The sequence below is a fragment of the Oncorhynchus masou genome, chromosome 9, assembly GCF_036934945.1.
Source record: "Oncorhynchus masou masou isolate Uvic2021 chromosome 9, UVic_Omas_1.1, whole genome shotgun sequence".
NCBI classification, from domain to species: domain Eukaryota; kingdom Metazoa; phylum Chordata; class Actinopteri; order Salmoniformes; family Salmonidae; genus Oncorhynchus; species Oncorhynchus masou.
Genome location: NC_088220.1, coordinates 33,556,296 through 33,578,250, shown reverse-complemented (window position 1 = coordinate 33,578,250; position 21,955 = coordinate 33,556,296). Strand labels below are relative to the sequence as shown.

Here is a 21,955-nt window from a genome sequence, read left to right as displayed (position 1 = left end):
GAGAGAGAGAGAGAGATAGAGAGAGAGAGATAGAGAGACAGAGAGAGCTAGAGAGAGAGACACAGAGAGAGAGAGAGCTAGAGAGAGAGAGACAGAGAGAGAGAGAGCTAGAGAGAGAGAGACACACACAGAGAGAGAGAGATAGAGACAGAGAGAGAGGTAGAGACAGAGAGAGAGAGATAGAGACAGAGAGAGACAGAGAGATAGAGACAGAGAGAGATAGAGAGAGAGAGAGAGAGACAGAGAGAGAGAGAGACAGAGAGCGCTCGAGAGAGAGAGAGAGAGAGAGAGAGAGACAGAGAGAGACAGAGAGAGAGAGAGAGAGAGAGAGACAGAGAGACAGAGAGAGAGAGCTAAAGAGAGACACACAGAGAGAGAGAGATAGAGACAGAGAGAGAGAGGTAGAGACAGAGAGAGAGAGAGATAGAGACAGAGAGAGAGGGGGAGGGGTAGAGCAAAACAAGGTGTACAATTGTAGCCTACTCCTTGAAATAAATCATGAAGACACAAATAGCATCTTACTTGCCTATAACATCTCTGCTAAAAGCACAGGCTTTTACTGTTAGTGTAATATCAATGCACTAACTAAACCATAACAATCTACACATTACTAGAGATACGTCTGCATGGCCAAGTTGGAATAGTATGTGTGTGTGTCAAGAGTGTTTCTCACTCAACGCGTACAGTAAGGCCTGTTGAGCGAGCCTATTATAGCTGGAAGCCTTGGGTTGCAGTAGTACATTGCAGCGTTACATATGTGGCCTAATCAACATGTCTATGTGTCACGGTGATGAATGTGATGGAGTAGGATACAGTTCTACACTCTACACAGCGAGTTGGCCTCTATCCACACAGGGACTGGTGGGAACGTGTGTGTGTGTGACAGGGAAGCCCCTTTCCAGAGTCAGCGTGAAGATCGCGCTCGTGCGTGCCTGGGGAGGAGGGTGGGAAGGGGTGGGGAGTTTGAGGGAGAGGAGGGGTTGGGGTGTGAGGAGAGGACAAGGCAGCCCCAAAGTGTGTGTGTGTGTGTGTGTGTGTGTGTGTGTGTGTGTGTGTGTGTGTGTGTGTGTGTGTGTGTGTGTGTGTGTGTGTGTGTGTGTGTGTGTGTGTGTGTGTCTTTCTGGCCTGGTTGGAGGCAGCTGAGAATGGCAGTTAAGAATCAGTTAAGGATGAAACAGTTTGATAACTACACTATAATGTAGAAAGAACCACTTTGTTTGTGACACTAAGCACACGGAGTTGTTCTTCTTAACTGACAGAGACAGGCAGGCAGGGAAGCAGGCAGGCAAGCAGGAAGCAGGCAGGCTATCCCTTTATTGTTTCATCTCTATACTCGGGAGTCATGCTCGAGTCCTGCTCACTAGGAACAGTAAATCATCGTTCTACCATTTCCTCTTGCAATACATCCCTTAATTCTATTCAGAACAGATGGTTGATATCTCAACACAGGATATGGGTTGTGTGGGTTTTTACTGAGTTCATAGTACTACAGCAGCTGTCTCTGACAGCAGTCTCTTTACTGTAGTGGGGTGTGGTGGTGACGTGATCCATTAATAGCTAATAACAAATATTTTTTGGGGGAGAAACGCCATAGTCACAACCTTTTTGAACAGCCCATTGCTCCGGTAAGGAGGACGATATGAAATGTTATAGCGGGGGTTTGCATGCTAGCGTTTTAGTCTGTCCGACGTCAACCTTTTTTCTCCTAATACTACTTGTCAATCGTGTCAATCATGGGCTGGATTCTATGGGCTGTCACATGTCATTCGTTGGCTGGATTCTATGGGCTGTGACGTCACGTGTCAATCGTTGGCTGGATTCTATGGGCTGTGACGTCACGTGTCAATCGTTGGCTGGATTCTATGGGCTGTGACGTCACGTGTCAATCGTTGGCTGGATTCTATGGGCTGTGACGTCACGTGTCAATCGTTGGCTGGATTCTATGGGCTGTGACGTCACGTGTCAATCGTTGGCTGGATTCTATGGGCTGCGTGAAGCAAATGCAATTCAATGACCACGTTATGGGCAATATGCCATCCTCTTCTAGATCGCGTTGACAGAGGGCCACTGATTTGGACATGTCTTGTCTGTCTGAGAAAGAGTGCATGTTTGATAGTGGGGTTTAATGTCAGAGGAGGAATTTCTATTCTTTCACTGTCACGACTTTCTACTCAACTCAGTCAGCTGACCTATAAACCCTCTATCCCAGAATGCACTCTGCTGATGCCGAATGGCCATTTTTCTATAATTCGCTTCTCTCCTTCATCCTTCTCCCTCTAAAACAGCTGCTTTGATCAGCTTTGAGTCACTGAGACAGTTTTCTCTTATCAGGATTTGGGCCTCTAGCTAGTGCTGTAGCATCTAAAGCCCAGTTAACCATTAAACTATGCACTAACCCAGCTTTAAAGGTTTTCAACCACAACATCTCTGATGACTATAGTGTTTCCTGGTTGCTGGTTGTGAGATCACTATTCTTCACAGCGTACAAAGACATCTTCAAACAACAGAACAGAAGTGGTGTTTTTTTTTACAGTCATTAGTCATTTAGCAGACACTTATCCCAACCTACTTAGCGTTAAAGAGATTGAACGGGATCTTAAGCACTTTCATATCATGCTATGTGGGTGACGTTGTATACAGTTGTGCACAACGTTTGACGATCCGTTTTGGCTCATGAGCACAACTTTCAAAACTACATGACTGATATCACACAAAACATTGACACTGCATCTTTAATGTATTCATCTTAAGGTAACTAGGTGAGACAAATACATATCACAGCCCTGTAGTAACACTGTCGCATTAGCATAGCATTAGCATAGCATAGCATTAGCGTATTCATTACTGGACGTATAGCCTATAATAGCTACTGTGAGTGAGAAAATAGTCTGTACATTTCCTTTGAAACGAGGTGATTTGAGCGTTGATGGCCCTCGCTTGCCTGTCCTGGTTTTATTCATCGTGTGTAATCCTTCAAATAGAAAACAGATTAAGATAAACCCTGGGGAGAAGAATACTGTTTTTCTTATTTATACTCCTTTACTGAGTCAAATTACGCAGATAATAACGATGGGCCAAACAAGAACAACAGCAACATCAACAATAACTGTAGCAGCAAACAACAAGAGAGAGAGAGAGAGAGAGAGAGAGAGAGAGAGAGAGAGAGAGAGAGAGAGAGAGAGAGAGAGAGAGAGAGAGAGAGAGAGAGAGAGAGAGAGAGAGAGAGAGAGAGAGAGAGAGAGAGAGAGAGAGAGAGAGAGAGAGAGAGACAAGTAGGGTAAGCACAAGTACTCACACACACTGCAGCTGGCCCCCATCGCCTGTGAAGGGAACCGGCGTGCAGGTTTCTAGCCCGCGAGAATTCCCTTTTCCAAGTGATTAGAAATCGGGCAGGCACTGAGTGAGCGGGAGCCTCTCAGAGGCAGCAGCTGTCCGGCCCATGGCTCCAAGTGGAGCGGAAAATCAGGATAATTTCATTGTGATAATTAAGCCTCATATTTCCTGACTACTTCCACGGAACAAAGAGCAGAGAGGAATAGAAATACAAAAGAGAGAAAGTACACTTCCTGCCTGGTTTCCCACAGTACCCCCTCTCTCTCTCTCTCTCTCTCTCTCTCTCTCTCTCTCTCTCTCTCTCTCTCTCTCTCTCTCATGTGACTAATTTAATGCATACTGCTATTCTTAACAGTAAATCTGTCTGTCAGCTTTAAATGTGTGGCTGCTCTAGACAAGAGTAAATGCCATAATTCATTATCAGATGCTTTCTGTTGGCAGCTGAACTCTTTCCTTCAATGGTTTAACCTCCTCATACATAAAAAGCACAACACACACACACACACATTTCCATCATTGTGATCTGCGAGGAGTTAATTTGTGTGTTTTTCATGTGGTTCATTTCTCTGGGAGATGAATCGGTATGTTTCTCTCTCTCGCTGTCTCTCTATCTGTCTCACTCTGTCCCAATCTCTCTCTATCTCTCTGTGTGTACCGCTCTGTCTTTATCTCTCTCTCTTTCTCTCTTTCTCTCTCTATCTCTCTCTCTCTCTCTCTCTCAATTAAATTAAATTCAAGGGGCTTTATAGGCATGGGAAGCATATGTTTACATTGCCAAAGCAAGTGAAATAGACAATAAACAAAAGTGAAATAAACAATCAAAAATGAACAGTAAACATTACACTCACAAATGTTCCAAAAGAATGAAGACATTTCATGTCAAATCAAATTGCTTGCTTACAAGCCCTTAACCAGCACTGCAGTTCAATAAATAGAGTTAAGAAAATATTGACTAAACAAACTAAAGTAAGAAATTAAATAAAAAGGGGAGTGGGTTCAATGTGAATAGTCCAGGTGGTGATTTGATGAATTGTTCAGCAGTCTTATGGGGGTAGAAGCTGTTAAGGAGCCTTTTGGACCCCGACTTGGCGATCCGGTACCGCTTCCCGTGCGGTAACAGAGAGAACAGTCTATGACTTGGATGACTGGACTCGTTGACAATTTTTAGGTCCTTCCTCTGACACCGCCTAGTATATCGGTCCTGGATGGCAGGAAACTTGGCCCCAGTGATGTACTGGGCCGGATGCACTACCCTCAGCAGCGCCTTACGGTCGGATGCCGAGCAGTTTCCATACCAGGCGGTGATGCAACCGGTCAGGATGTTGAGGATCAGCGTGGCATATGTGTTGTTGCCTACCCTTACCACCTGGGGGCGGCCCGTCAGGAAATCCAGGATCCAGTTGCATAGGGAGGTGTTGAGTGCCAGGGGCCTTAGCTTAGGGATGAGCTTTGTGGGTACTATAGTGTTGAACACTGAGCTGTAGTCAATGAACAGCATTCTCACATCCCTTTTGTCCAGGTGGGAAAGGGCAGTGTGGAGTGTCATAGTACGTCTATATACGGTGTTGTAACGATGTGCAAATAGTTAAAGTAAAAAGGGGAAAATAAATAAACATAAATATGTGTTGTATTTATAATGCTGTTTGTTCTTCACTGGTTGCCCTTTTCTTGTGGCAACAAGTCACAAATATTGCAACTGTGATGGCACACTGAGGCATTTCACCCAATAGATATGGACGTTTATTAAAATTGGATTTGTTTTCGAATTCTTTGTGGGTCTGTGTAATCTGAGGAAAATATGTGCCTCTAATATGTTCAGGTGGGTCAGAAGTACAGCTCAGTTTCCACCTCATTTTGTGGGCAGTGAGCACATAGCCTGTCTTCTCTTGAGAGCCAGGTCTGCCTACGGCAACCTTTCTCGATAGCAAGGCTATGCTCACTAAGTCTGTACATAGTCAAAGCTTTCCTTCATTTTGGGTCAGTCACAGTGGTCAGGTATTCTGCCACTGTGTACTCTCTTGTTAAGGCCCAAATAGCATTCCAGTTTGCTCAGTATTTTTTGTCAATTCTTTCGAACGTGTCAAGTAATTATCTTTTTGTTTTCTCATGATTTGGTTGGGTCTCATTGCTCTCCCTGTGTGTATCTCTCTGTCTCCCTGTCTGTCTCTCTCTCTCTGAGGAGGTTGGCACTTCGCCGTGCCCCTCGGGGTACCACCAGTAGGAGCTGAGGTTGGCGCTGCGTCTAGGCGCTCTTGCTCACCCAATTATGCCACGCTAATCCCGACGCTCTGCCCAGTTCTCTCACAAGTGCATGCACACACATGCCCCAGCTCTCCCACCTGATGGTCACTCTGTGCCTCTACTGGTTGTTCTCTCTAGACAACAGGATAGATAATAGACAGTAACAGCAGCATATGTGATGAGTCAAAAGAGATTAGTGCAAAAAGGGTCAATGCAGATGTAACTTACTATTTAGCAGTCTTATAGCTTGGGGGTAGAAGCTGTTCAGGGTCCTGTTGGTTCCATACCTGGTGCATGGTACCACTTGCCATGCAGTAGCAGAGAGAACAGTCTATTACTTGGGTGGCTGGGGTCTTTGAACATTTTTAGGGCCTTCCTGTACTGGGCCATACACAATACTCTTTGCGGATGCCAAACAGTTGCTATACCAAGTGGTGATGCAGCCAGTCAATATACTCTCAATGGTGCAGCTGTAGAATCTTTTGAAGATTTGAGGGCCCATGCCACATCTTTTCAGCTTCCTGAGGGGGAAGAGGCGTTGATGTGCCCTCTTCACGACTGTGTTGATGTGTGTTGACCATGATAGATCCTTAGTGATGTGGACACAGAGGAACTTGAAGCTCTCGACCTGTTCCAGAACATCTCCATCGATGTGGATGGGGGTGTGCTCGGCCCTCCGTTTCCTGTAGTCCACGATCAGCTACATTGTCTTGCTGACGTTGAGGTAGAGGTTGTTGTCCTGACACCACAATGCCAGGTCTCTGACCTCCCTATAGGCTGTCTCATCGTTGTCGTGATCAGGCCTACCACTGTTGTGTCGTCTACAAACTTAATGATGGTGTTGGAGTCGTGCGTGGCCATGCAATCGTGGGTGAACAGGGAGTACAGGCGGGGACTAAGCACGCACCCCTGAGGGGCCCACGTGTTGAGGGTCAGTGTGGTGGATGTATTGTTGCCTACCCTTACCACCTGTGGGCGGGCCGTCAAGAAGTCCAGGATCCAGTTGCAGGAGGTGTTTAATCCCAGGGTCCTTAATTTAGTGATGAGCTTAGAGGGCATAATGGTGTTGAACGCTGAGCTGTAGTCAATGAACAGCATTCTCACATAGGTGTTCCTTTTGTCCAGGTGGGAAAGGGCAGTGTGGAGTACAATAGAGATTGCGTCATCTGTGGATCTGTTGGGATGGTTTGTGAATTGAAAGTGGGTACAGCTTTCTGGGAAGATGGTGTTGATGCGAGCCATGACCAGTCTTTCAAAGCATTTAAGGGCTACAGATGTGAGTGTTACAGGGCGATAGTCATTTAGTCAGGTTACCTTGGAATTCTTGGGCTGAGATGGAGAGAGAAAGAGAGAGAAAATGAAATTAAATGAAAATAGAATAGTCTGTACTCAGCCACGAGAGAGAGAGAGAAAAACACACTGATTCATCTCCCAGAGAGAGAGAGAGTGAGAGAAAGAGAGGGGGGTGGAACCAAACGAGAGGCAGAAAGACAAAGAAAAACAGAGGAACTGGTTAAGAGCCAGACAGACAAAGACAAGAGAATATTACTGGACAAAGCAAAGGATGTCGACACAGCCCAGCTAGAGAGATAGACACACACACGCACACACATACTGTAGATGGCATATTAAATGGCATATTATATTTAAGCAATAAGGCCCGAGGGGGTGTGGTATATGGCCAATATACCACGGCTAAGGGCTGTTCTTATGCACGGCGCAACACATAAGAAAAAACCCAGAGGTGCCTTATTGCTATTATAAACAAAATTAGAGCCCCCGTGGTATACGTTCTGATATCATGGCTGTCAGCCAATCAGCATTCAGGGCTCAAACCACCCTGTTCCTAATATATGATATATGAGATTCCACAGCAGCAGGATAGGGTGTGGTGTAAGGTTAGAGCTCACGGGCTTGGTTCCTGACCCAGAGAGGCTGCTGGATCAGCAGTGTGTTTGGTTTGGCCACGTCAAGCAGGCCCTGTCAGGGGCTATCAGAGTCTGTGTGTGGTGACACACGATAGAGTCAGAACTCTGAGACAGTATCTGAGACTCCAACTCAGAACTCTGAGGCTGACTAACTGATGGAAAATGACAGGGTGAACATCAACATAGAAAAACAGTCTCAGAGAGAGAGAGAAACAGACAGACAGAGGGAGACAGAGAGAGAGAGACAGAGAGAGACAGAGAGAGGTTTGGGAGAGAGAGAGAAATATATATATATATTTGAGAGAGAGAGAGTGAGAGAGAGGGGGGAAGATAAATAGATATTTGAGAGAGGGAGTGAGAAAGAGATAAAGAATGAGAGAGAGTGAGTGTGTGAGAGAGAGTGAGTGATGTGCCATCTCTAGTGATGTGCCATGTCAGCATTAGGTCAGAAGAAGATTTAGTTTCATAAAGCACCGAGTCAGCCATCCTCCCCCCCCCCCCTTCTCATAGTAAAGAACTCCCTCTCTAGGTAAGATATCAATAGAGGTGAGGGTCTAGCACCACTCACTTTCCTCTTTGAGGACAGGCTGATGCTAAACTTTTTATCGGCATCGCTTAGGATAAAGAACTGGTAAGACGTTTTGTATCATATATTTTATCAACTGAAACTACCGGGAATCATCTGCTGACATCCATCCCGACTTCACTTGCTTTAAGCGCGCCCTAGTGGGCAGTCCGTGCCCTGCACGTGGACTTTCAACAGACATGAACCTCTTCGTCTTTCAAACTGCTGTGATATATTAGGCCACCAAGCCATCTCCCAGTGTCTCAGAAGATCATTACAACAACAGCTAAACTTGAAGAATTTAGTCTACGTGCTACCGTTTCCCCCCAGGTGCGCATGCACGCACCGTCATCTGCCAGGGTGCTGTGGATCCTTAGCTGTTCCTCTGATTGGTTTAGGATCCTGTTTAAACCCCATTCAAACTCCTGCTCTGCTCCCTCCTTTTTGTCACCGCGCCACACGCTGGAGAGATGTGCAGAACAGCCGTCGGTGCCAGTCCTCCACGCAACTGGAGTTTTGTTCACGGGGAGCTCAGTGGAAGGCTCGTTTTTAATATTAGATAGGGGTTTATTTTTCATTGTCAGCGTTGCAAACGGAATTATGAGACTTGTTCATTGCTACGGGGGCTCTCGAGAAGTTGTATGTCTTTAATGCATGATATTAGTTTATAGAAGCCTCTACAGAGCGGATGAGAATCATCATGAATTTGCCGGTATCTGTGCTTGTCCTTTCGGCGATGTGTGCGTTTTGTCTCGGCACCATCCCCGGTAAGTACAGGAACTGGAACAATTGCATGTCTTGTACGATAAGTAGGGTGAGTTATAAACGTGTGGTGCTTGCGAGGGATAGCCTATATGGAACTGAAAAGTGCACTAGGTTAGGATGGAAATAAAGGTTCCTCTATCCAAGTCACGGGGGGAGCATAACACATCTTCCCTTACATCCAAGTTACGATATGACCTTCCTCGAGATTCCAATTACTCATATTCCATCTGACAAACTGGAAGCATTAGCTGCGCGCCTGTTTCTCCAAGCAACCAAAATCCATCTCCGGAGGACGCTCGCGCGGGTCTGGTTCAGTTTCTGCTGACAGACAGAACCGGTCGACGGAAGCAGTGACAGACACGGTGTCAGGTGACAGTGTCTGTCTCCCCTTCTGTTCTCTTTCTGAAACTAACGGTCATAATATCTATTGAATTATTGAAGGGTAATTTCCATTTGTCAGTAACACCCCAAGGCTATTCGTAAACGATTGGTATATATGTGTGAAGGTTATGTTGAAGATGGCAATATCTAAGTAGAGGTTTGCATTTTATTTCTAATGTAATACAGTTTTGATTCCTGGAAGGAAATGGTGTTAAGGCTGACAGAATGGGAGCCGGAGGGTAGATTCGCTCTCGCTGCATGTTATTGGGCACATGCACACCCACACCCACACATTTTAAACACTTTTTTTAATCCACCAATCATATTTTTCAAAAAAAGGATCTACTATTTCAAAGGTCCCTGTATGCACAGCCCTCAAGGGTACAGCGAGCACCTCCCTCTCCAAACAGCTAGGCTGCCCACGACAGCTGAAACAGAGCGGATCCTAGCCAATTGCTTTGTCCTAGTTTTTGTCAGGCCCTGCAATCTGGAGGCCACGGTCAAGCCTGTGGCTGAGACTGACCGAATATCAGCGCCACCAGCTTGCACCTACACCGAGGCTGTCCATGTGTCCAAAGCATACAGAAAGCCAAGGAGGGATAAACCGACACCACAAAAAAACACATCCTTTCAGCTACACACTCATCTCTCCTGGAGGAGATTCAGAGAAGTTTCAAGTCCTTTGGGAATCAGCCACAGGCTGCCATGTTGCAGTGTCTGTGTCCCACTAGCTGTCTGTCTGGCTCTCTGCTCCACCACAACTCCTGTGTCATTGTTCAGCTGTTTGTTCAGTCTCTGATTCATATTACTCAACCCCTTCTCATGCAACCCCAGTAAACACCATCTACGTGCTAAACGAAAATTAGACACCTTTTGGTCTGTGACGCTTAAACATTTTTTTATGTTCAAAATAGTTGTTTAATTGACATTGAGCTTTCTCTCTTCTCTCAGCCCATTTAAACTCTCTCTCTTTTCCCCTTTCTCTCTCTCCCCCACTCCCTCTCCCATCCCCAGGTGAGTTTGGCTCTCTGGCTGAGATGGAGGACCTTCTGTTGAGGAACCTGTTCCAGGGGTACCAGCGCTGGGTCCGGCCCATCCAGCACGCCAACGACACGGTCACAGTACGCTTTGGACTCAAGATCTCACAGCTGGTGGACGTGGTGAGGATGTCGTATGCATGCACAGGCACGAACGCACACATGCTAAACGCGCACCGCGTTGAAAGACCTTGCCATATAAACAAGCGGTAAAAGACATGGACGTCTCAAAATATCTTGTCTGAATTGCTTGAGCCACGTAGTTCTTGTAATTCTGACCCTGTCCATGTTGCTCAAACAAGTAATGCTGAAAGAAAGGAATCTTATAAACCACAGTGGAACAACTCCACTCCTGAGCTGACCAAGGTCCTGAAATAAAGCTGGTGGCCTCAGTGGGACTTCTATCTAGCTTTTTCTCTCCTTTTATGAAACTCTCGGAAACACGCTCTTTTCCAACAGAGCTTTACACTTTTCAGGGCCTGATTTGATAAGGTGAGCTGGTTTAGCTCTTCTGTCAAAGAACACAAGCAGCCAATAGAACAGTCCCATTCATGGTCTTAAATATGAACCTTGCTTAAACAAACAGCAGGGTACATATCTCTCTGAGGGGAGATGCCTGTGGCATGTATGTAATTGTATCAACTCAAAAAGAGAGGTTGTAAATACTAACTGATATCATACCAAATAATGAGAATGAAAGACTATAGGAAAAGAGATTGGGGGGGGGGGTGAGCTGAAGCACAGGAGTAAGAGGGATAGGAAGAGAGGTGAATCACAGGAGAAAGAGGGATAGGAAGAGAGGTGAATCACAGGAGAAAGAGGGATAGGAAGAGAGGTGAATCACAGGAGTAAGAGGGATAGGAAGAGAGGTGAATCACAGGAGAAAGAGGGATAGGAAGAGAGGTGAATCACAGGAGAAAGAGGGATAGGAAGAGAGGTGAATCACAGGAGAAAGAGGGATAGGAAGAGAGGTGAATCACAGGAGTAAGAGGGATAGGAAGAGAGGTGAATCACAGGAGAAAGAGGGATAGGAATAGAGGTGAATCACAGGAGAAAGAGGGATAGGAAGAGAGGTGAATCACAGGAGAAAGAGGGATAGGAAGAGAGGTGAATCACAGGAGAAAGAGGGATAGGAAGAGAGGTGAATCACAGGAGAAAGAGGGATAGGAAGAGAGGTGAATCACAGGAGAAAGAGGGATAGGAAGAGAGGTGAATCACAGGAGAAAGAGGGATAGGAAGAGAGGTGAATCACAGGAGAAAGAGGGATAGGAAGAGAGGTGAATCACAGGAGAAAGAGGGATAGGAAGAGAGGTGAATCACAGGAGAAAGAGGGATAGGAAGAGGTGAATCACAGGAGAAAGAGGGATAGGAAGAGGTGAATCACAGGAGAAAGAGGGATAGGAAGAGGTGAATCACAGGAGAAAGAGGGATAGGAAGAGAGGTGAATCACAGGAGAAAGAGGGATAGGAAGAGAGGTGAATCACAGGAGAAAGAGGGATAGGAAGAGGTGAATCACAGGAGTAAGAGGGATAGGAAGAGAGGTGAATCACAGGAGAAAGAGGGATAGGAAGAGGTGAATCACAGGAGAAAGAGGGATAGGAAGAGAGGTGAATCACAGGAGAAAGAGGGATAGGAAGAGAGTGAATCACAGGAGAAAGAGGGATAGGAAGAGAGGTGAATCACAGGAGAAAGAGGGATAGGAAGAGAGGTGAATCACAGGAGAAAGAGGGATAGGAAGAGAGGTGAATCACAGGAGAAAGAGGGATAGGAAGAGAGGTGAATCACAGGAGAAAGAGGGATAGGAAGAGATGAATCACAGGAGTAAGAGGGATAGGAAGAGAGGTGAATCACAGGAGAAAGAGGGATAGGAAGAGAGTGAATCACAGGAGAAAGAGGGATAGGAAGAGAGGTGAATCACAGGCGTAAGAGGGATAGGAAGAGAGGTGAATCACAGGAGAAAGAGGGATAGGAAGAGAGGTGAATCACAGGAGAAAGAGGGATAGGAAGAGAGTGAATCACAGGAGTAAGAGGGATAGGAAGAGAGGTGAATCACAGGAGAAAGAGGGATAGGAAGAGAGGTGAAGCACAGGAGAAAGAGGGATAGGAAGAGAGGTGAATCACAGGAGAAAGAGGGATAGGAAGAGAGGTGAATCACAGGAGTAAGAGGGATAGGAAGAGAGGTGAATCACAGGAGAAAGAGGGATAGGAAGAGAGGTGAATCACAGGAGAAAGAGGGATAGGAAGAGAGTGAATCACAGGAGTAAGAGGGATAGGAAGAGAGGTGAATCACAGGAGAAAGAGGGATAGGAAGAGAGGTGAATCACAGGAGAAAGAGGGATAGGAAGAGAGGTGAATCACAGGAGAAAGAGGGATAGGAAGAGAGGTGAATCACAGGAGAAAGAGGGATAGGAAGAGAGGTGAATCACAGGAGTAAGAGGGATAGGAAGAGAGGTGAATCACAGGAGAAAGAGGGATAGGAAGAGAGGTGAATCACATGAGAAAGAGGGATAGGAAGAGAGGTGAATCACAGGAGTAAGAGGGATAGGAAGAGAGGTGAATCACAGGAGAAAGAGGGATAGAGAGAGGTGAATCACAGGAGAAAGAGGGATAGGAAGAGAGGTGAATCACAGGAGAAAGAGGGATAGGAAGAGAGGTGAATCACAGGAGAAAGAGGGATAGGAAGAGAGGTGAATCACAGGAGAAAGAGGGATAGGAAGAGAGGTGAATCACAGGAGAAAGAGGGATAGGAAGAGAGGTGAATCACAGGAGTAAGAGGGATAGGAAGAGAGGTGAATCACAGGAGAAAGAGGGATAGGAAGAGAGTGAATCACATGAGAAAGAGGGATAGGAAGAGAGGTGAATCACAGGAGTAAGAGGGATAGGAAGAGAGTGAATCACAGGAGAAAGAGGGATAGAGAGAGGTGAATCACAGGAGAAAGAGGGATAGGAAGAGAGTGAATCACAGGAGAAAGAGGGATAGGAAGAGAGGTGAATCACAGGAGAAAGAGGGATAGGAAGAGAGGTGAATCACAGGAGAAAGAGGGATAGGAAGAGAGTGAATCACAGGAGAAAGAGGGATAGGAAGAGAGGTGAATCACAGGAGAAAGAGGGATAGGAAGAGAGGTGAATCACAGGAGAAAGAGGGATAGGAAGAGAGATGAATCACAGGAGAAAGAGGGATAGGAAGAGAGGTGAATCACAGGAGAAAGAGGGATAGGAAGAGGTGAATCACAGGAGAAAGAGGGATAGGAAGAGGTGAATCACAGGAGAAAGAGGGATAGGAAGAGAGGTGAATCACAGGAGAAAGAGGGATAGGAAGAGAGATGAATCACAGGAGAAAGAGGGATAGGAAGAGAGGTGAATCACAGGAGAAAGAGGGATAGGAAGAGAGGTGAATCACAGGAGAAAGAGGGATAGGAAGAGAGGTGAATCACAGGAGAAAGAGGGATAGGAAGAGAGGTGAATCACAGGAGAAAGAGGGATAGGAAGAGAGGTGAATCACAGGAGAAAGAGGGATAGGAAGAGAGGTGAATCACAGGAGAAAGAGGGATAGGAAGAGAGGTGAATCACAGGAGAAAGAGGGATAGGAAGAGAGGTGAATCACAGGAGAAAGAGGGATAGGAAGAGAGGTGAATCACAGGAGAAAGTGATAGAGAGAGGTGCTCTGCTTCAGGCTGATGAGTGGTGCCAGTGTTGCTAGCTGTCTGTCCTGTATTAGGTTACAGTTCACTATGTCAACTAAAATCTCCCCTGTCATGTCATCTTGCACCAAATGATCCTAAAAGAAACTCTGAAATGGAAAGATAGAATATTCACGTGAACATCTGTCACCAATTGCATGGAAACATATACAGGTGTAGCTATAGACATGTAAATGCGTTAGTCCAGTGTCACTTTGATTATGGTTCACTAGCATCCTCAAACATCTAAAGAATAAGCCAACCGTGTAAGAATTAAACTTAAACTCCCTTCTCATACTCATCTGGAGGTTGAGGGTTTTTTGTCTCAGGGACTTACTTCCATTGTGGTCCCTATGTTTTCCATAAGTACTTACAGTTGAAGTCAGAAGTTTACATACACTTAGGTTGGAGTCATTAAAACTATTTTTTCAACCACTCCACAAATTTCTTGTTAACAAACTATAGTTTTAGCAAGTCGGTTAGGACATCTATTTTGTGCATGACAAAAGTTATTTTTCCAACAATTGTTTACAGAACGATTATGTCACTTAAAATTCATTATCACAATTCCAGTAGGTCAGAAGTTTACATACACTAAGTTGACTGTGCCTTTAAACAACTTGGAACATTCCAGAAAATAATGTCATGGCTTTAGAAGCTTCTGATACGGCTAATTGACATCATTTGAGTCAATTGGAGGTGTACTTCTGGATGTATTTCAAGGCCTACCTTCAAACTCAGTGCCTCTTTGCTTGACATCATGGGAAAATCAAAAGAAATCTGCCAAGACCTCAGAAAAACAATTGTAGACCTCCATAAGTCTGGGTCATCCTTGGGAGCAATTTCCAAATGCCTGAAGGTACCACGTTCATCTGTACAAGCAATAGTACGCAAGTATAAACACCATGGGACCACGCAGCTGTGATACCGCTCACGAAGGAGATGTGTTCTGTCTCCTAGAGATGAACGTACTTTGGTGCCAAAAGTGCAAATCAATCCCAGAACAATATCGAAGGACCTTGTGAAAATGCTGGAGGAAACTGGTACAATAGTATTTATATCCACAGTAAAACGAGTCCTATATCGACATAACCTGAAAGGCCGCTCAGCAAGGAAGAAGACACTGCTCCAAAACCGCCATTAAAAAAGCCAGACTACGGTTTGCAACTGCACATGGGGACAAAGATTGTACTTTCTGGAGAAATGTCCTCTGGTCTGATGAAACAAAAATATAACTTTTTGGCCATAATGACCATCGTTATGTTTGGAGGAAAAAGGGGGAGGCAACATCTCAAGACATCAGTCAGGAAGTTAAAGCTTGGTCGCAAATGGGTCTTCCAAATGGACAATGACCCCAAGCATACTTCCAAAGTTGTGGCAAAATGGCTTGAGGACAACAAAGTCAAGGTATTGGAGCGGCCATCACAAAGCCCTGACCTCAATCCTATAGAAAATGTGTGGGTAGAACTGAAAAAGCGTGTGCAAGGAAGGAGGCCTACAAACCTGACTCAGTTACACCAGCTCTGTCAGGAGGAATGGGACAAAATTCACCCAATTTATTGTGGGAAGCTTGTGGAAGGCTACCCAAAACGTTTGACCCAAGTTATATATATTTTTTTATGTTGTTTACAAACTGATATGTGACAAGTCTTAATAACAAAAAAAGCAACAAATTTGGGTCTCAAAATAGGTGTCACTCTGCCCCTCCTGCCCTGAACGACGGGTCGCCACTGCCCGCAATAGGGCCAGAGGCAGAGAATCCCAGTGGAGAAAGGGGAGCCGGCCAGGAAGAGACAGCAAGCAGCACTGCCTTGTCGTTCACCTTCGCACCCCTGGACCAGACTGCACTCAATCATTGAACCTACTGAAGAGATGAGTCTTCAGTAAAGACTTAAAGCCGATACAGAGTCTGCGTCTCTCACATGTATAGGCAGACCACTCCATAAAAATGTATCTCTATAGGATAATGCCCAACATTTGGTGGACCGTAGTGTACGTGTAAGTGTGTACGGCAGGATCAAATCAGAGAGATGGGTAAGAGCAAGTCAATGTAATGCCTTGTAGGTTAGCAATAAAACCTTAATCAGCCCTAGTCTTAACAGGAAGCCAGTGTAGAGTGGCTAGCACTGGAGGTTTCGAGGCAACATCCTAGCAGCCATATTTAGCACTAACTGAAATTGATTTAGTGCTATATCCGGGCAGCCGGCAAGCAAAGATTTGTAGTATTCTAATCTAGAAGTGACAAAAGCATGGATTAGCTTTTCTGCATCATTTTTAGACAAAATGTTTCCGATTTTTGCATTGTTACGAAGATGGAAGAAAGCTGCCTTTGAAATATTCTTGATATGTTTGTCAAAAGCGAGGTCAGGGTCCAGAGTACCACCGAGGTCTTTCAGTTTAATTTGAGACGACTGTACAACCATCAAGATTAATTGTCAGATCAAACAGATCTCTTTGTTTCTTGACCTAGACTTAGCATCTCTGTTTTGTGTGAGTTTAAAAGTAAACCATTTTCTGCCATTCACTTCCTTTATCTGAAACAGGCTTCCAGGGCAAGCAATTTTGGGGCTTCACCATGTCTCATCAAAATGTACATGTGTGTCATTCACAAAGCAGTGAAAGTTGACATTGTTTTTCCGAATGACATCAAGAGGTAGAATATATAGTGAAAACAATAGTGGTACTGAAACGGAAACTTGAGGAACACCCGTAACTTACATCCAGAGACAAACATATCTTTCCGACAGATAATTTCATTTATTTTACCTTTATTTAACTAGGCAAGTCAGTTAAGAACAAATTCTTATTTTCAATGACGGCTTAGGAACAGTGGGTTAACTGCCTGTTCAGGGGCAGAAGGACAGATTTGTACCTTGTCAGCTCAGGGGTTTGAACTTGCAACCTTCCAGTTACTAGTGCAACGCTCCAACCACTTGGCTACCCTACTGATAAGATCTAAACCATGCAATAATCTGTCCGTGTAAACCAATTAGGGTTTCCAATCTCTCCAAAGAATGTGGTGATTGATGGTGTCAAACGGTACTAAGGTCTAGGAGCACGAGGACAGATGCATTAAAAGGTCATTTACCCTCTTCATGAGTTCAGTTTTATGATGGGGTCTCAAACCTGAATGAAGCTGTTTGTATACATTATTTGTCTTCAGGAGGCAGTGAGTTGCTTGTACAACAGCTTTTTCAAAATTGATTTTTTTTACATTTTTATTTTACAAACTGATATGTGACATGTGTTAATGCCAAAATAACAGGCAACGACAAAAACATTTGCAAAAAATGTGGGGCTCAAAACAGGTGGGGCTCTGCCTCTCCTGCCCTGAACGACAGGTCGCAACTGCCCGTAAGCTGCGCAACAACTTTTAAAAGAAATTGCGTGAAGTGGGGGATTCGTTATCGGCCAATATTTTTTTTTTTTGATTTTCCGGGTCAAGATTTGTCTTTTTCAAGATAGACTTTAATACTGCCACTTTTTTTAGTGAGTTTGGTACACATCCGGAGGATAGGGAGCCATTTATGTTCAACATAGGAGGGCCAAGCACCGGAAGTAGCTCTTTCAGTAGTTTAGTTGGATTAGGGTCCAGTATGCAGCTGACTATTTTTGTGACTGTATCAAGAGATATAGGGTTAAAAAACTTAAGTGTCTCCATTGATTCTAGGCCCTGGCAGTTCTGTGCAGCTTCAGGACAACTGAGTTTTGGAGAAATTCTCAGATTCAAAGAGGAGTCTGTAATTTCTTTGCTTTCTAATGATCATAATCTTTTCATCTAAGAATTTCATGAATTCATCACTGCTGAAGTAAAAGCCATCCTCTCTTGGAATGCTGCTTTTTAGTTAGCTTTGGGACAGTATCAAAAATATGTTGGCTTCTTATTCTCATTAGGTTGGAAAAATAGGCTGATCGAGCAGCTGTGAGGGCTCCAGTTTGGTGGAGAGGTTATGGATATACAGTCAGTGTCCAGATTTCAGTTCCAATTTCGCCCATCTGAACAGTAGGCTAACGTTCCCTTGACGTGCCATAGGCCTACAGTAAAGTGAAGTCCCCATCTCGTGACTGGCATTTTGTGTAGCGCCTCACAATCCTCACAAAACAGGCACTGCTATCCTCCCTCTTTTACCACGTCACCAGATCTTTCTAAAACATTACTTTTCAGGCCCTTTATTTTCAACTCTCCATTAACGCAGATTTTTCTCCTAATGATTTCAACTCTGACTCTTGTCCTTTTTGAATCCGTGGATTGATGTTAACGTTTTATGCCCGTTCCCAAAAGCATTTGGCGGTTGGCGTGTTGGCTATTTGACGACCGTACGGTTTGGCCCTAAAGCTTAGGCTTGTGCTCTAATCCCAGACTAAAATAATAAAGGCAGAACCTTCATGTCGCCTATCAATATAAATTGCACGAGAGTGATACATTTAGAAATGGTTTAAGGTGTAATCATGACCGAGTGTAAAAAGGAAATGGAACAGACAGCAACATTTGATTCCATTTTAAATGACATCCGATACACATTTCTAACCTGGATGTCTCCTCTCCTCTGCTCCACTCTACATGACCTCTCTTTCTCTCTCGCTCTCACATACACACACACAGGATGAGAAGAACCAGCTGATGACCACTAATGTGTGGCTGTGGCAGGTGAGGAGAAGGGGGGGGGGGTGTAACTGTAGCCTGTAAGAGGCATAGAAGCTGTTGTCCACAGAAGAGGATAGATGGATAACAATCTTCTTTTTTTCCCTCAACAGGAGTGGATAGATTATAAACTGCGATGGAACCCTGAGGACTATGGTGGGATCACATCGATCAGAGTTCCATCTGAGACTATCTGGTTGCCCGACATTGTGCTCTACGAGAAGTAAGCTCAATGATGATGTCACGTGTTATGAAGGGTTCCATTTAGCATAAAGTCTTCAGACAAGACAGTGTAACTTTCATCTATGTTCACACTAATAGCCCACATTGATACTCTATATCCTTTTTTGTTTGTTTGATGTATTCCTAAGATAAATGTTTTATACACACCCTAGAAAGCCAGTATGGAGGTTAGCTCTCAGGCTACAATGAAAGGCGGTCAGTGTGTAGGAGGAAAAAATATTTGAGTTCAAAAATCATATAATTAAATTAATCCATGCTCAAAAGAATACAAAAAGTGGAAGTGCAAGGTGCTAGTAAAATAAGTTCCGGACTTAAGCACACCCTAACCATATTATTAACCCTAATCTTACCCCCTGCCCCTCTCTCCTCTCCCAGTGCAGACGGGCGGTTCGAGGGCTCCCTGATGACCAAAGCCATCGTTAAGTCCAACGGTAGAATCACGTGGACCCCTCCGGCCAGCTACAAGTCGGCCTGCACCATGGACGTCACCTTCTTCCCCTTCGACAGACAGAACTGCTCCATGAAGTTTGGCTCCTGGACCTACGATGGTAACATGGTGGACATGATCCTGTTAGACGACTATGTCGACAGGAAGGACTTCTTCGACAACGGCGAGTGGGAGATCCTGAACGCCACGGGGGCCAGAGGAAACCGGCGAGACGGGTTGTATTCCTTCCCCTTTATAACGTACTCGTTCATTCTGAAACGTCTCCCGCTGTTCTATACACTGTTTCTCATTATCCCGTGCCTCGGTTTGTCGTTCCTGACCGTGCTGGTGTTTTATCTGCCATCGGATGAAGGGGAGAAGCTCTCTCTCTCCACCTCCGTCCTTGTGTCTCTCACTGTGTTCCTCCTGGTCATAGAAGAGATCATCCCGTCTTCCTCCAAGGTCATCCCTCTCATCGGGGAGTACCTCCTCTTCATCATGATCTTCGTCACCCTCTCCATCATCGTCACGGTGTTTGTCATCAACGTGCACCACCGGTCCTCAGCCACCTACCATCCCATGTCCCCCTGGGTTCGCTCCCTCTTCCTTCAGAGGCTACCTCGGATGCTGTGTATGCGGGGCCACACTGACCGGTACCACTACCCCGAGCTGGCGCCGGAGAGTCCTGAGCTGAATCCCTGGTCTGGGGGCCGGAGAGGGGGTCAGAGGAGCAGCGGGGCCCATGGACAGAGTCCTCTGGAGGGGAAGGAAGATGAGAGTCAAGCCTGGGTCACCATGCTGGAGAGAGCTACGTACTCCGTGCGTTACATCAGCTGCCATATACGCAAGGAACACTTTATCAGAGAGGTGGGTCACCATGCTATATGTTTTAATCAACATGATATGTAGTGTAATGCCATTTATATAATGTAATACTAAGATACTGAATTTGTTCCTGTTTCCCTGATTTTTCCTGTTCTTCCTATCTTCAGGTGGTCCAGGACTGGAAGTTTGTGGCTCAGGTTCTGGACAGGATCTTCCTGTGGGCCTTCCTCACTGTGTCGGTCCTAGGGACCATCCTGATCTTCACCCCTGCCCTGCAGATATTCCTTAGTACCCCTCCCCAGTCAGGACCCAGCAACCCCCATTAACTCACCCCCCCCCCAGTCCAGACCTAGCATCCCCCTCCAACTCGGCACCCAGTCCAGGCTCTCTACCTGAGCTTTTCAGCCAACTGGCCATAGTCAGCACAGCCAACCCCCTACGGTGGAGCTATGCCCTGACCTCCCGTGCCACACCTTGAGTCAGAATTAGCACATCACCATGCTAGAGCAGTTCTGCTATAGATCTTTTATCCGTGTTTACATATTACATGGTCTTTGTGACAGAGTTCACTCAATGTACAGAAGATGAATAACAAAGCTAATTAGAAAGGTGTTCAAAATTTGTATCAAATCCACGATAGTATGTACAGTAATCTAGAATTCTGAAGCACAAACATTGACTGAAATATTTTGAATTAGTGTAAAATGTGCAATATATTCTCTGTGGTTACTGTAGATACCAACAACATACTTAGTTCTTCTCATTATACTCCTCAAAACCGTTATCGTCAGACCCAAATATTGTGATATTAGTTATTGTAAGTTTGTCTGTGAGTGGAATGGTAGCGGCATCCAGGCCGCTCTGATTGGACGATCAGTGTTCTATTTGTGGTGATTCGGGGCGGCAGGTAGATGAGTGGTTAGAGTGAATCCCCGAGCTGACAAGGTAAAAATCTGTCGTTCTGCCCCTGAACAAGGCAGTTAACCCACTGTTCCTAGGCCATCATTGAAATAGGAATTTGTTCATAACTGACTTGCCTAATAAAATTAAAATAAATTGTAGAGGGTCCTCATTAGCTAGGAATTGTTGTGAGTTCTGTTTTTTGTTCTGGCTGTTGTGACCTTTGACTTTTATTTCACACTTGTTTGGGCACTCCATCAACTAGTTAATTTAAATAAATTATTATTCAGGTACAATGACTATAGTCCCCCCAAAAATTCCTCCGTCGATGTCCAGCCACTTTTGTGATTACTGTTAAGGAGTATGATGGGTAACACAGTGAATCAGACTCTACAAACCATCGTTCTGATATCCTGATGTACATCAAATCATCATAAAGAGATTTTGAATACGGCAAGTTTGTATTTTGTCATGTAGTTTTGAATGTCTATATCCCTTCATTTGGATTCGCTTGGAACTCTGTTTGGAATGCAGACTGATTCTGCTGTTACCTAGTCAAATTGCGCAAGATAGTTGTGCGTGTAGTATTTTATTCCACTAGGTGGCAACCTTGGTAAGACGATTGTCTCTCTCCTACACGTCAGCAGTCTGTAGGCCTATTGGAGGTGATTATTTAGTCTATCAATCCTTTGGTCCTGATTCTTCACTATATGTAGATTTACATGTTATCTCTCACACACTGACACACACTCTTGCATGTGTTCTCATGCACACAAACACACGTCGCCACACATGCAGACACGCACATGCACAGCCACCATATCGAAAAGTAGACACCTTGCCAGAGTGCATGCAAGACAAACACAATGACCTAAAGGGGGAAAACATGAATTTTGTAGGATGCTTCTTTTTAGGTACTGTATATGTGTCTTTGAGAAGCTGTACTGTACTCCCTTCAATTCAGCTAGTAAAGTGCGTGGAACCGTTT

The 21,955-nt window shown here is 45.0% G+C and overlaps 1 protein-coding gene across 1 annotated transcript; it reads left to right on the top strand.

Moving 5' to 3' along the window:
- Positions 1-18,717: 18,717 nt before the first annotated feature.
- Positions 18,718-21,400, top strand: LOC135545199 (neuronal acetylcholine receptor subunit non-alpha-3-like). Its single transcript, XM_064972826.1, has 3 exons — positions 18,718-18,795; positions 19,191-20,109; positions 20,235-21,400. The coding sequence occupies exons 2-3, from the start codon at positions 19,219-19,221 to the stop codon at positions 20,391-20,393; spliced, it is 1,050 nt and encodes a 349-aa protein (XP_064828898.1). The 5' UTR covers positions 18,718-18,795; positions 19,191-19,218; the 3' UTR covers positions 20,394-21,400.
- The last annotated feature ends 555 nt before the right edge of the window (positions 21,401-21,955 follow it).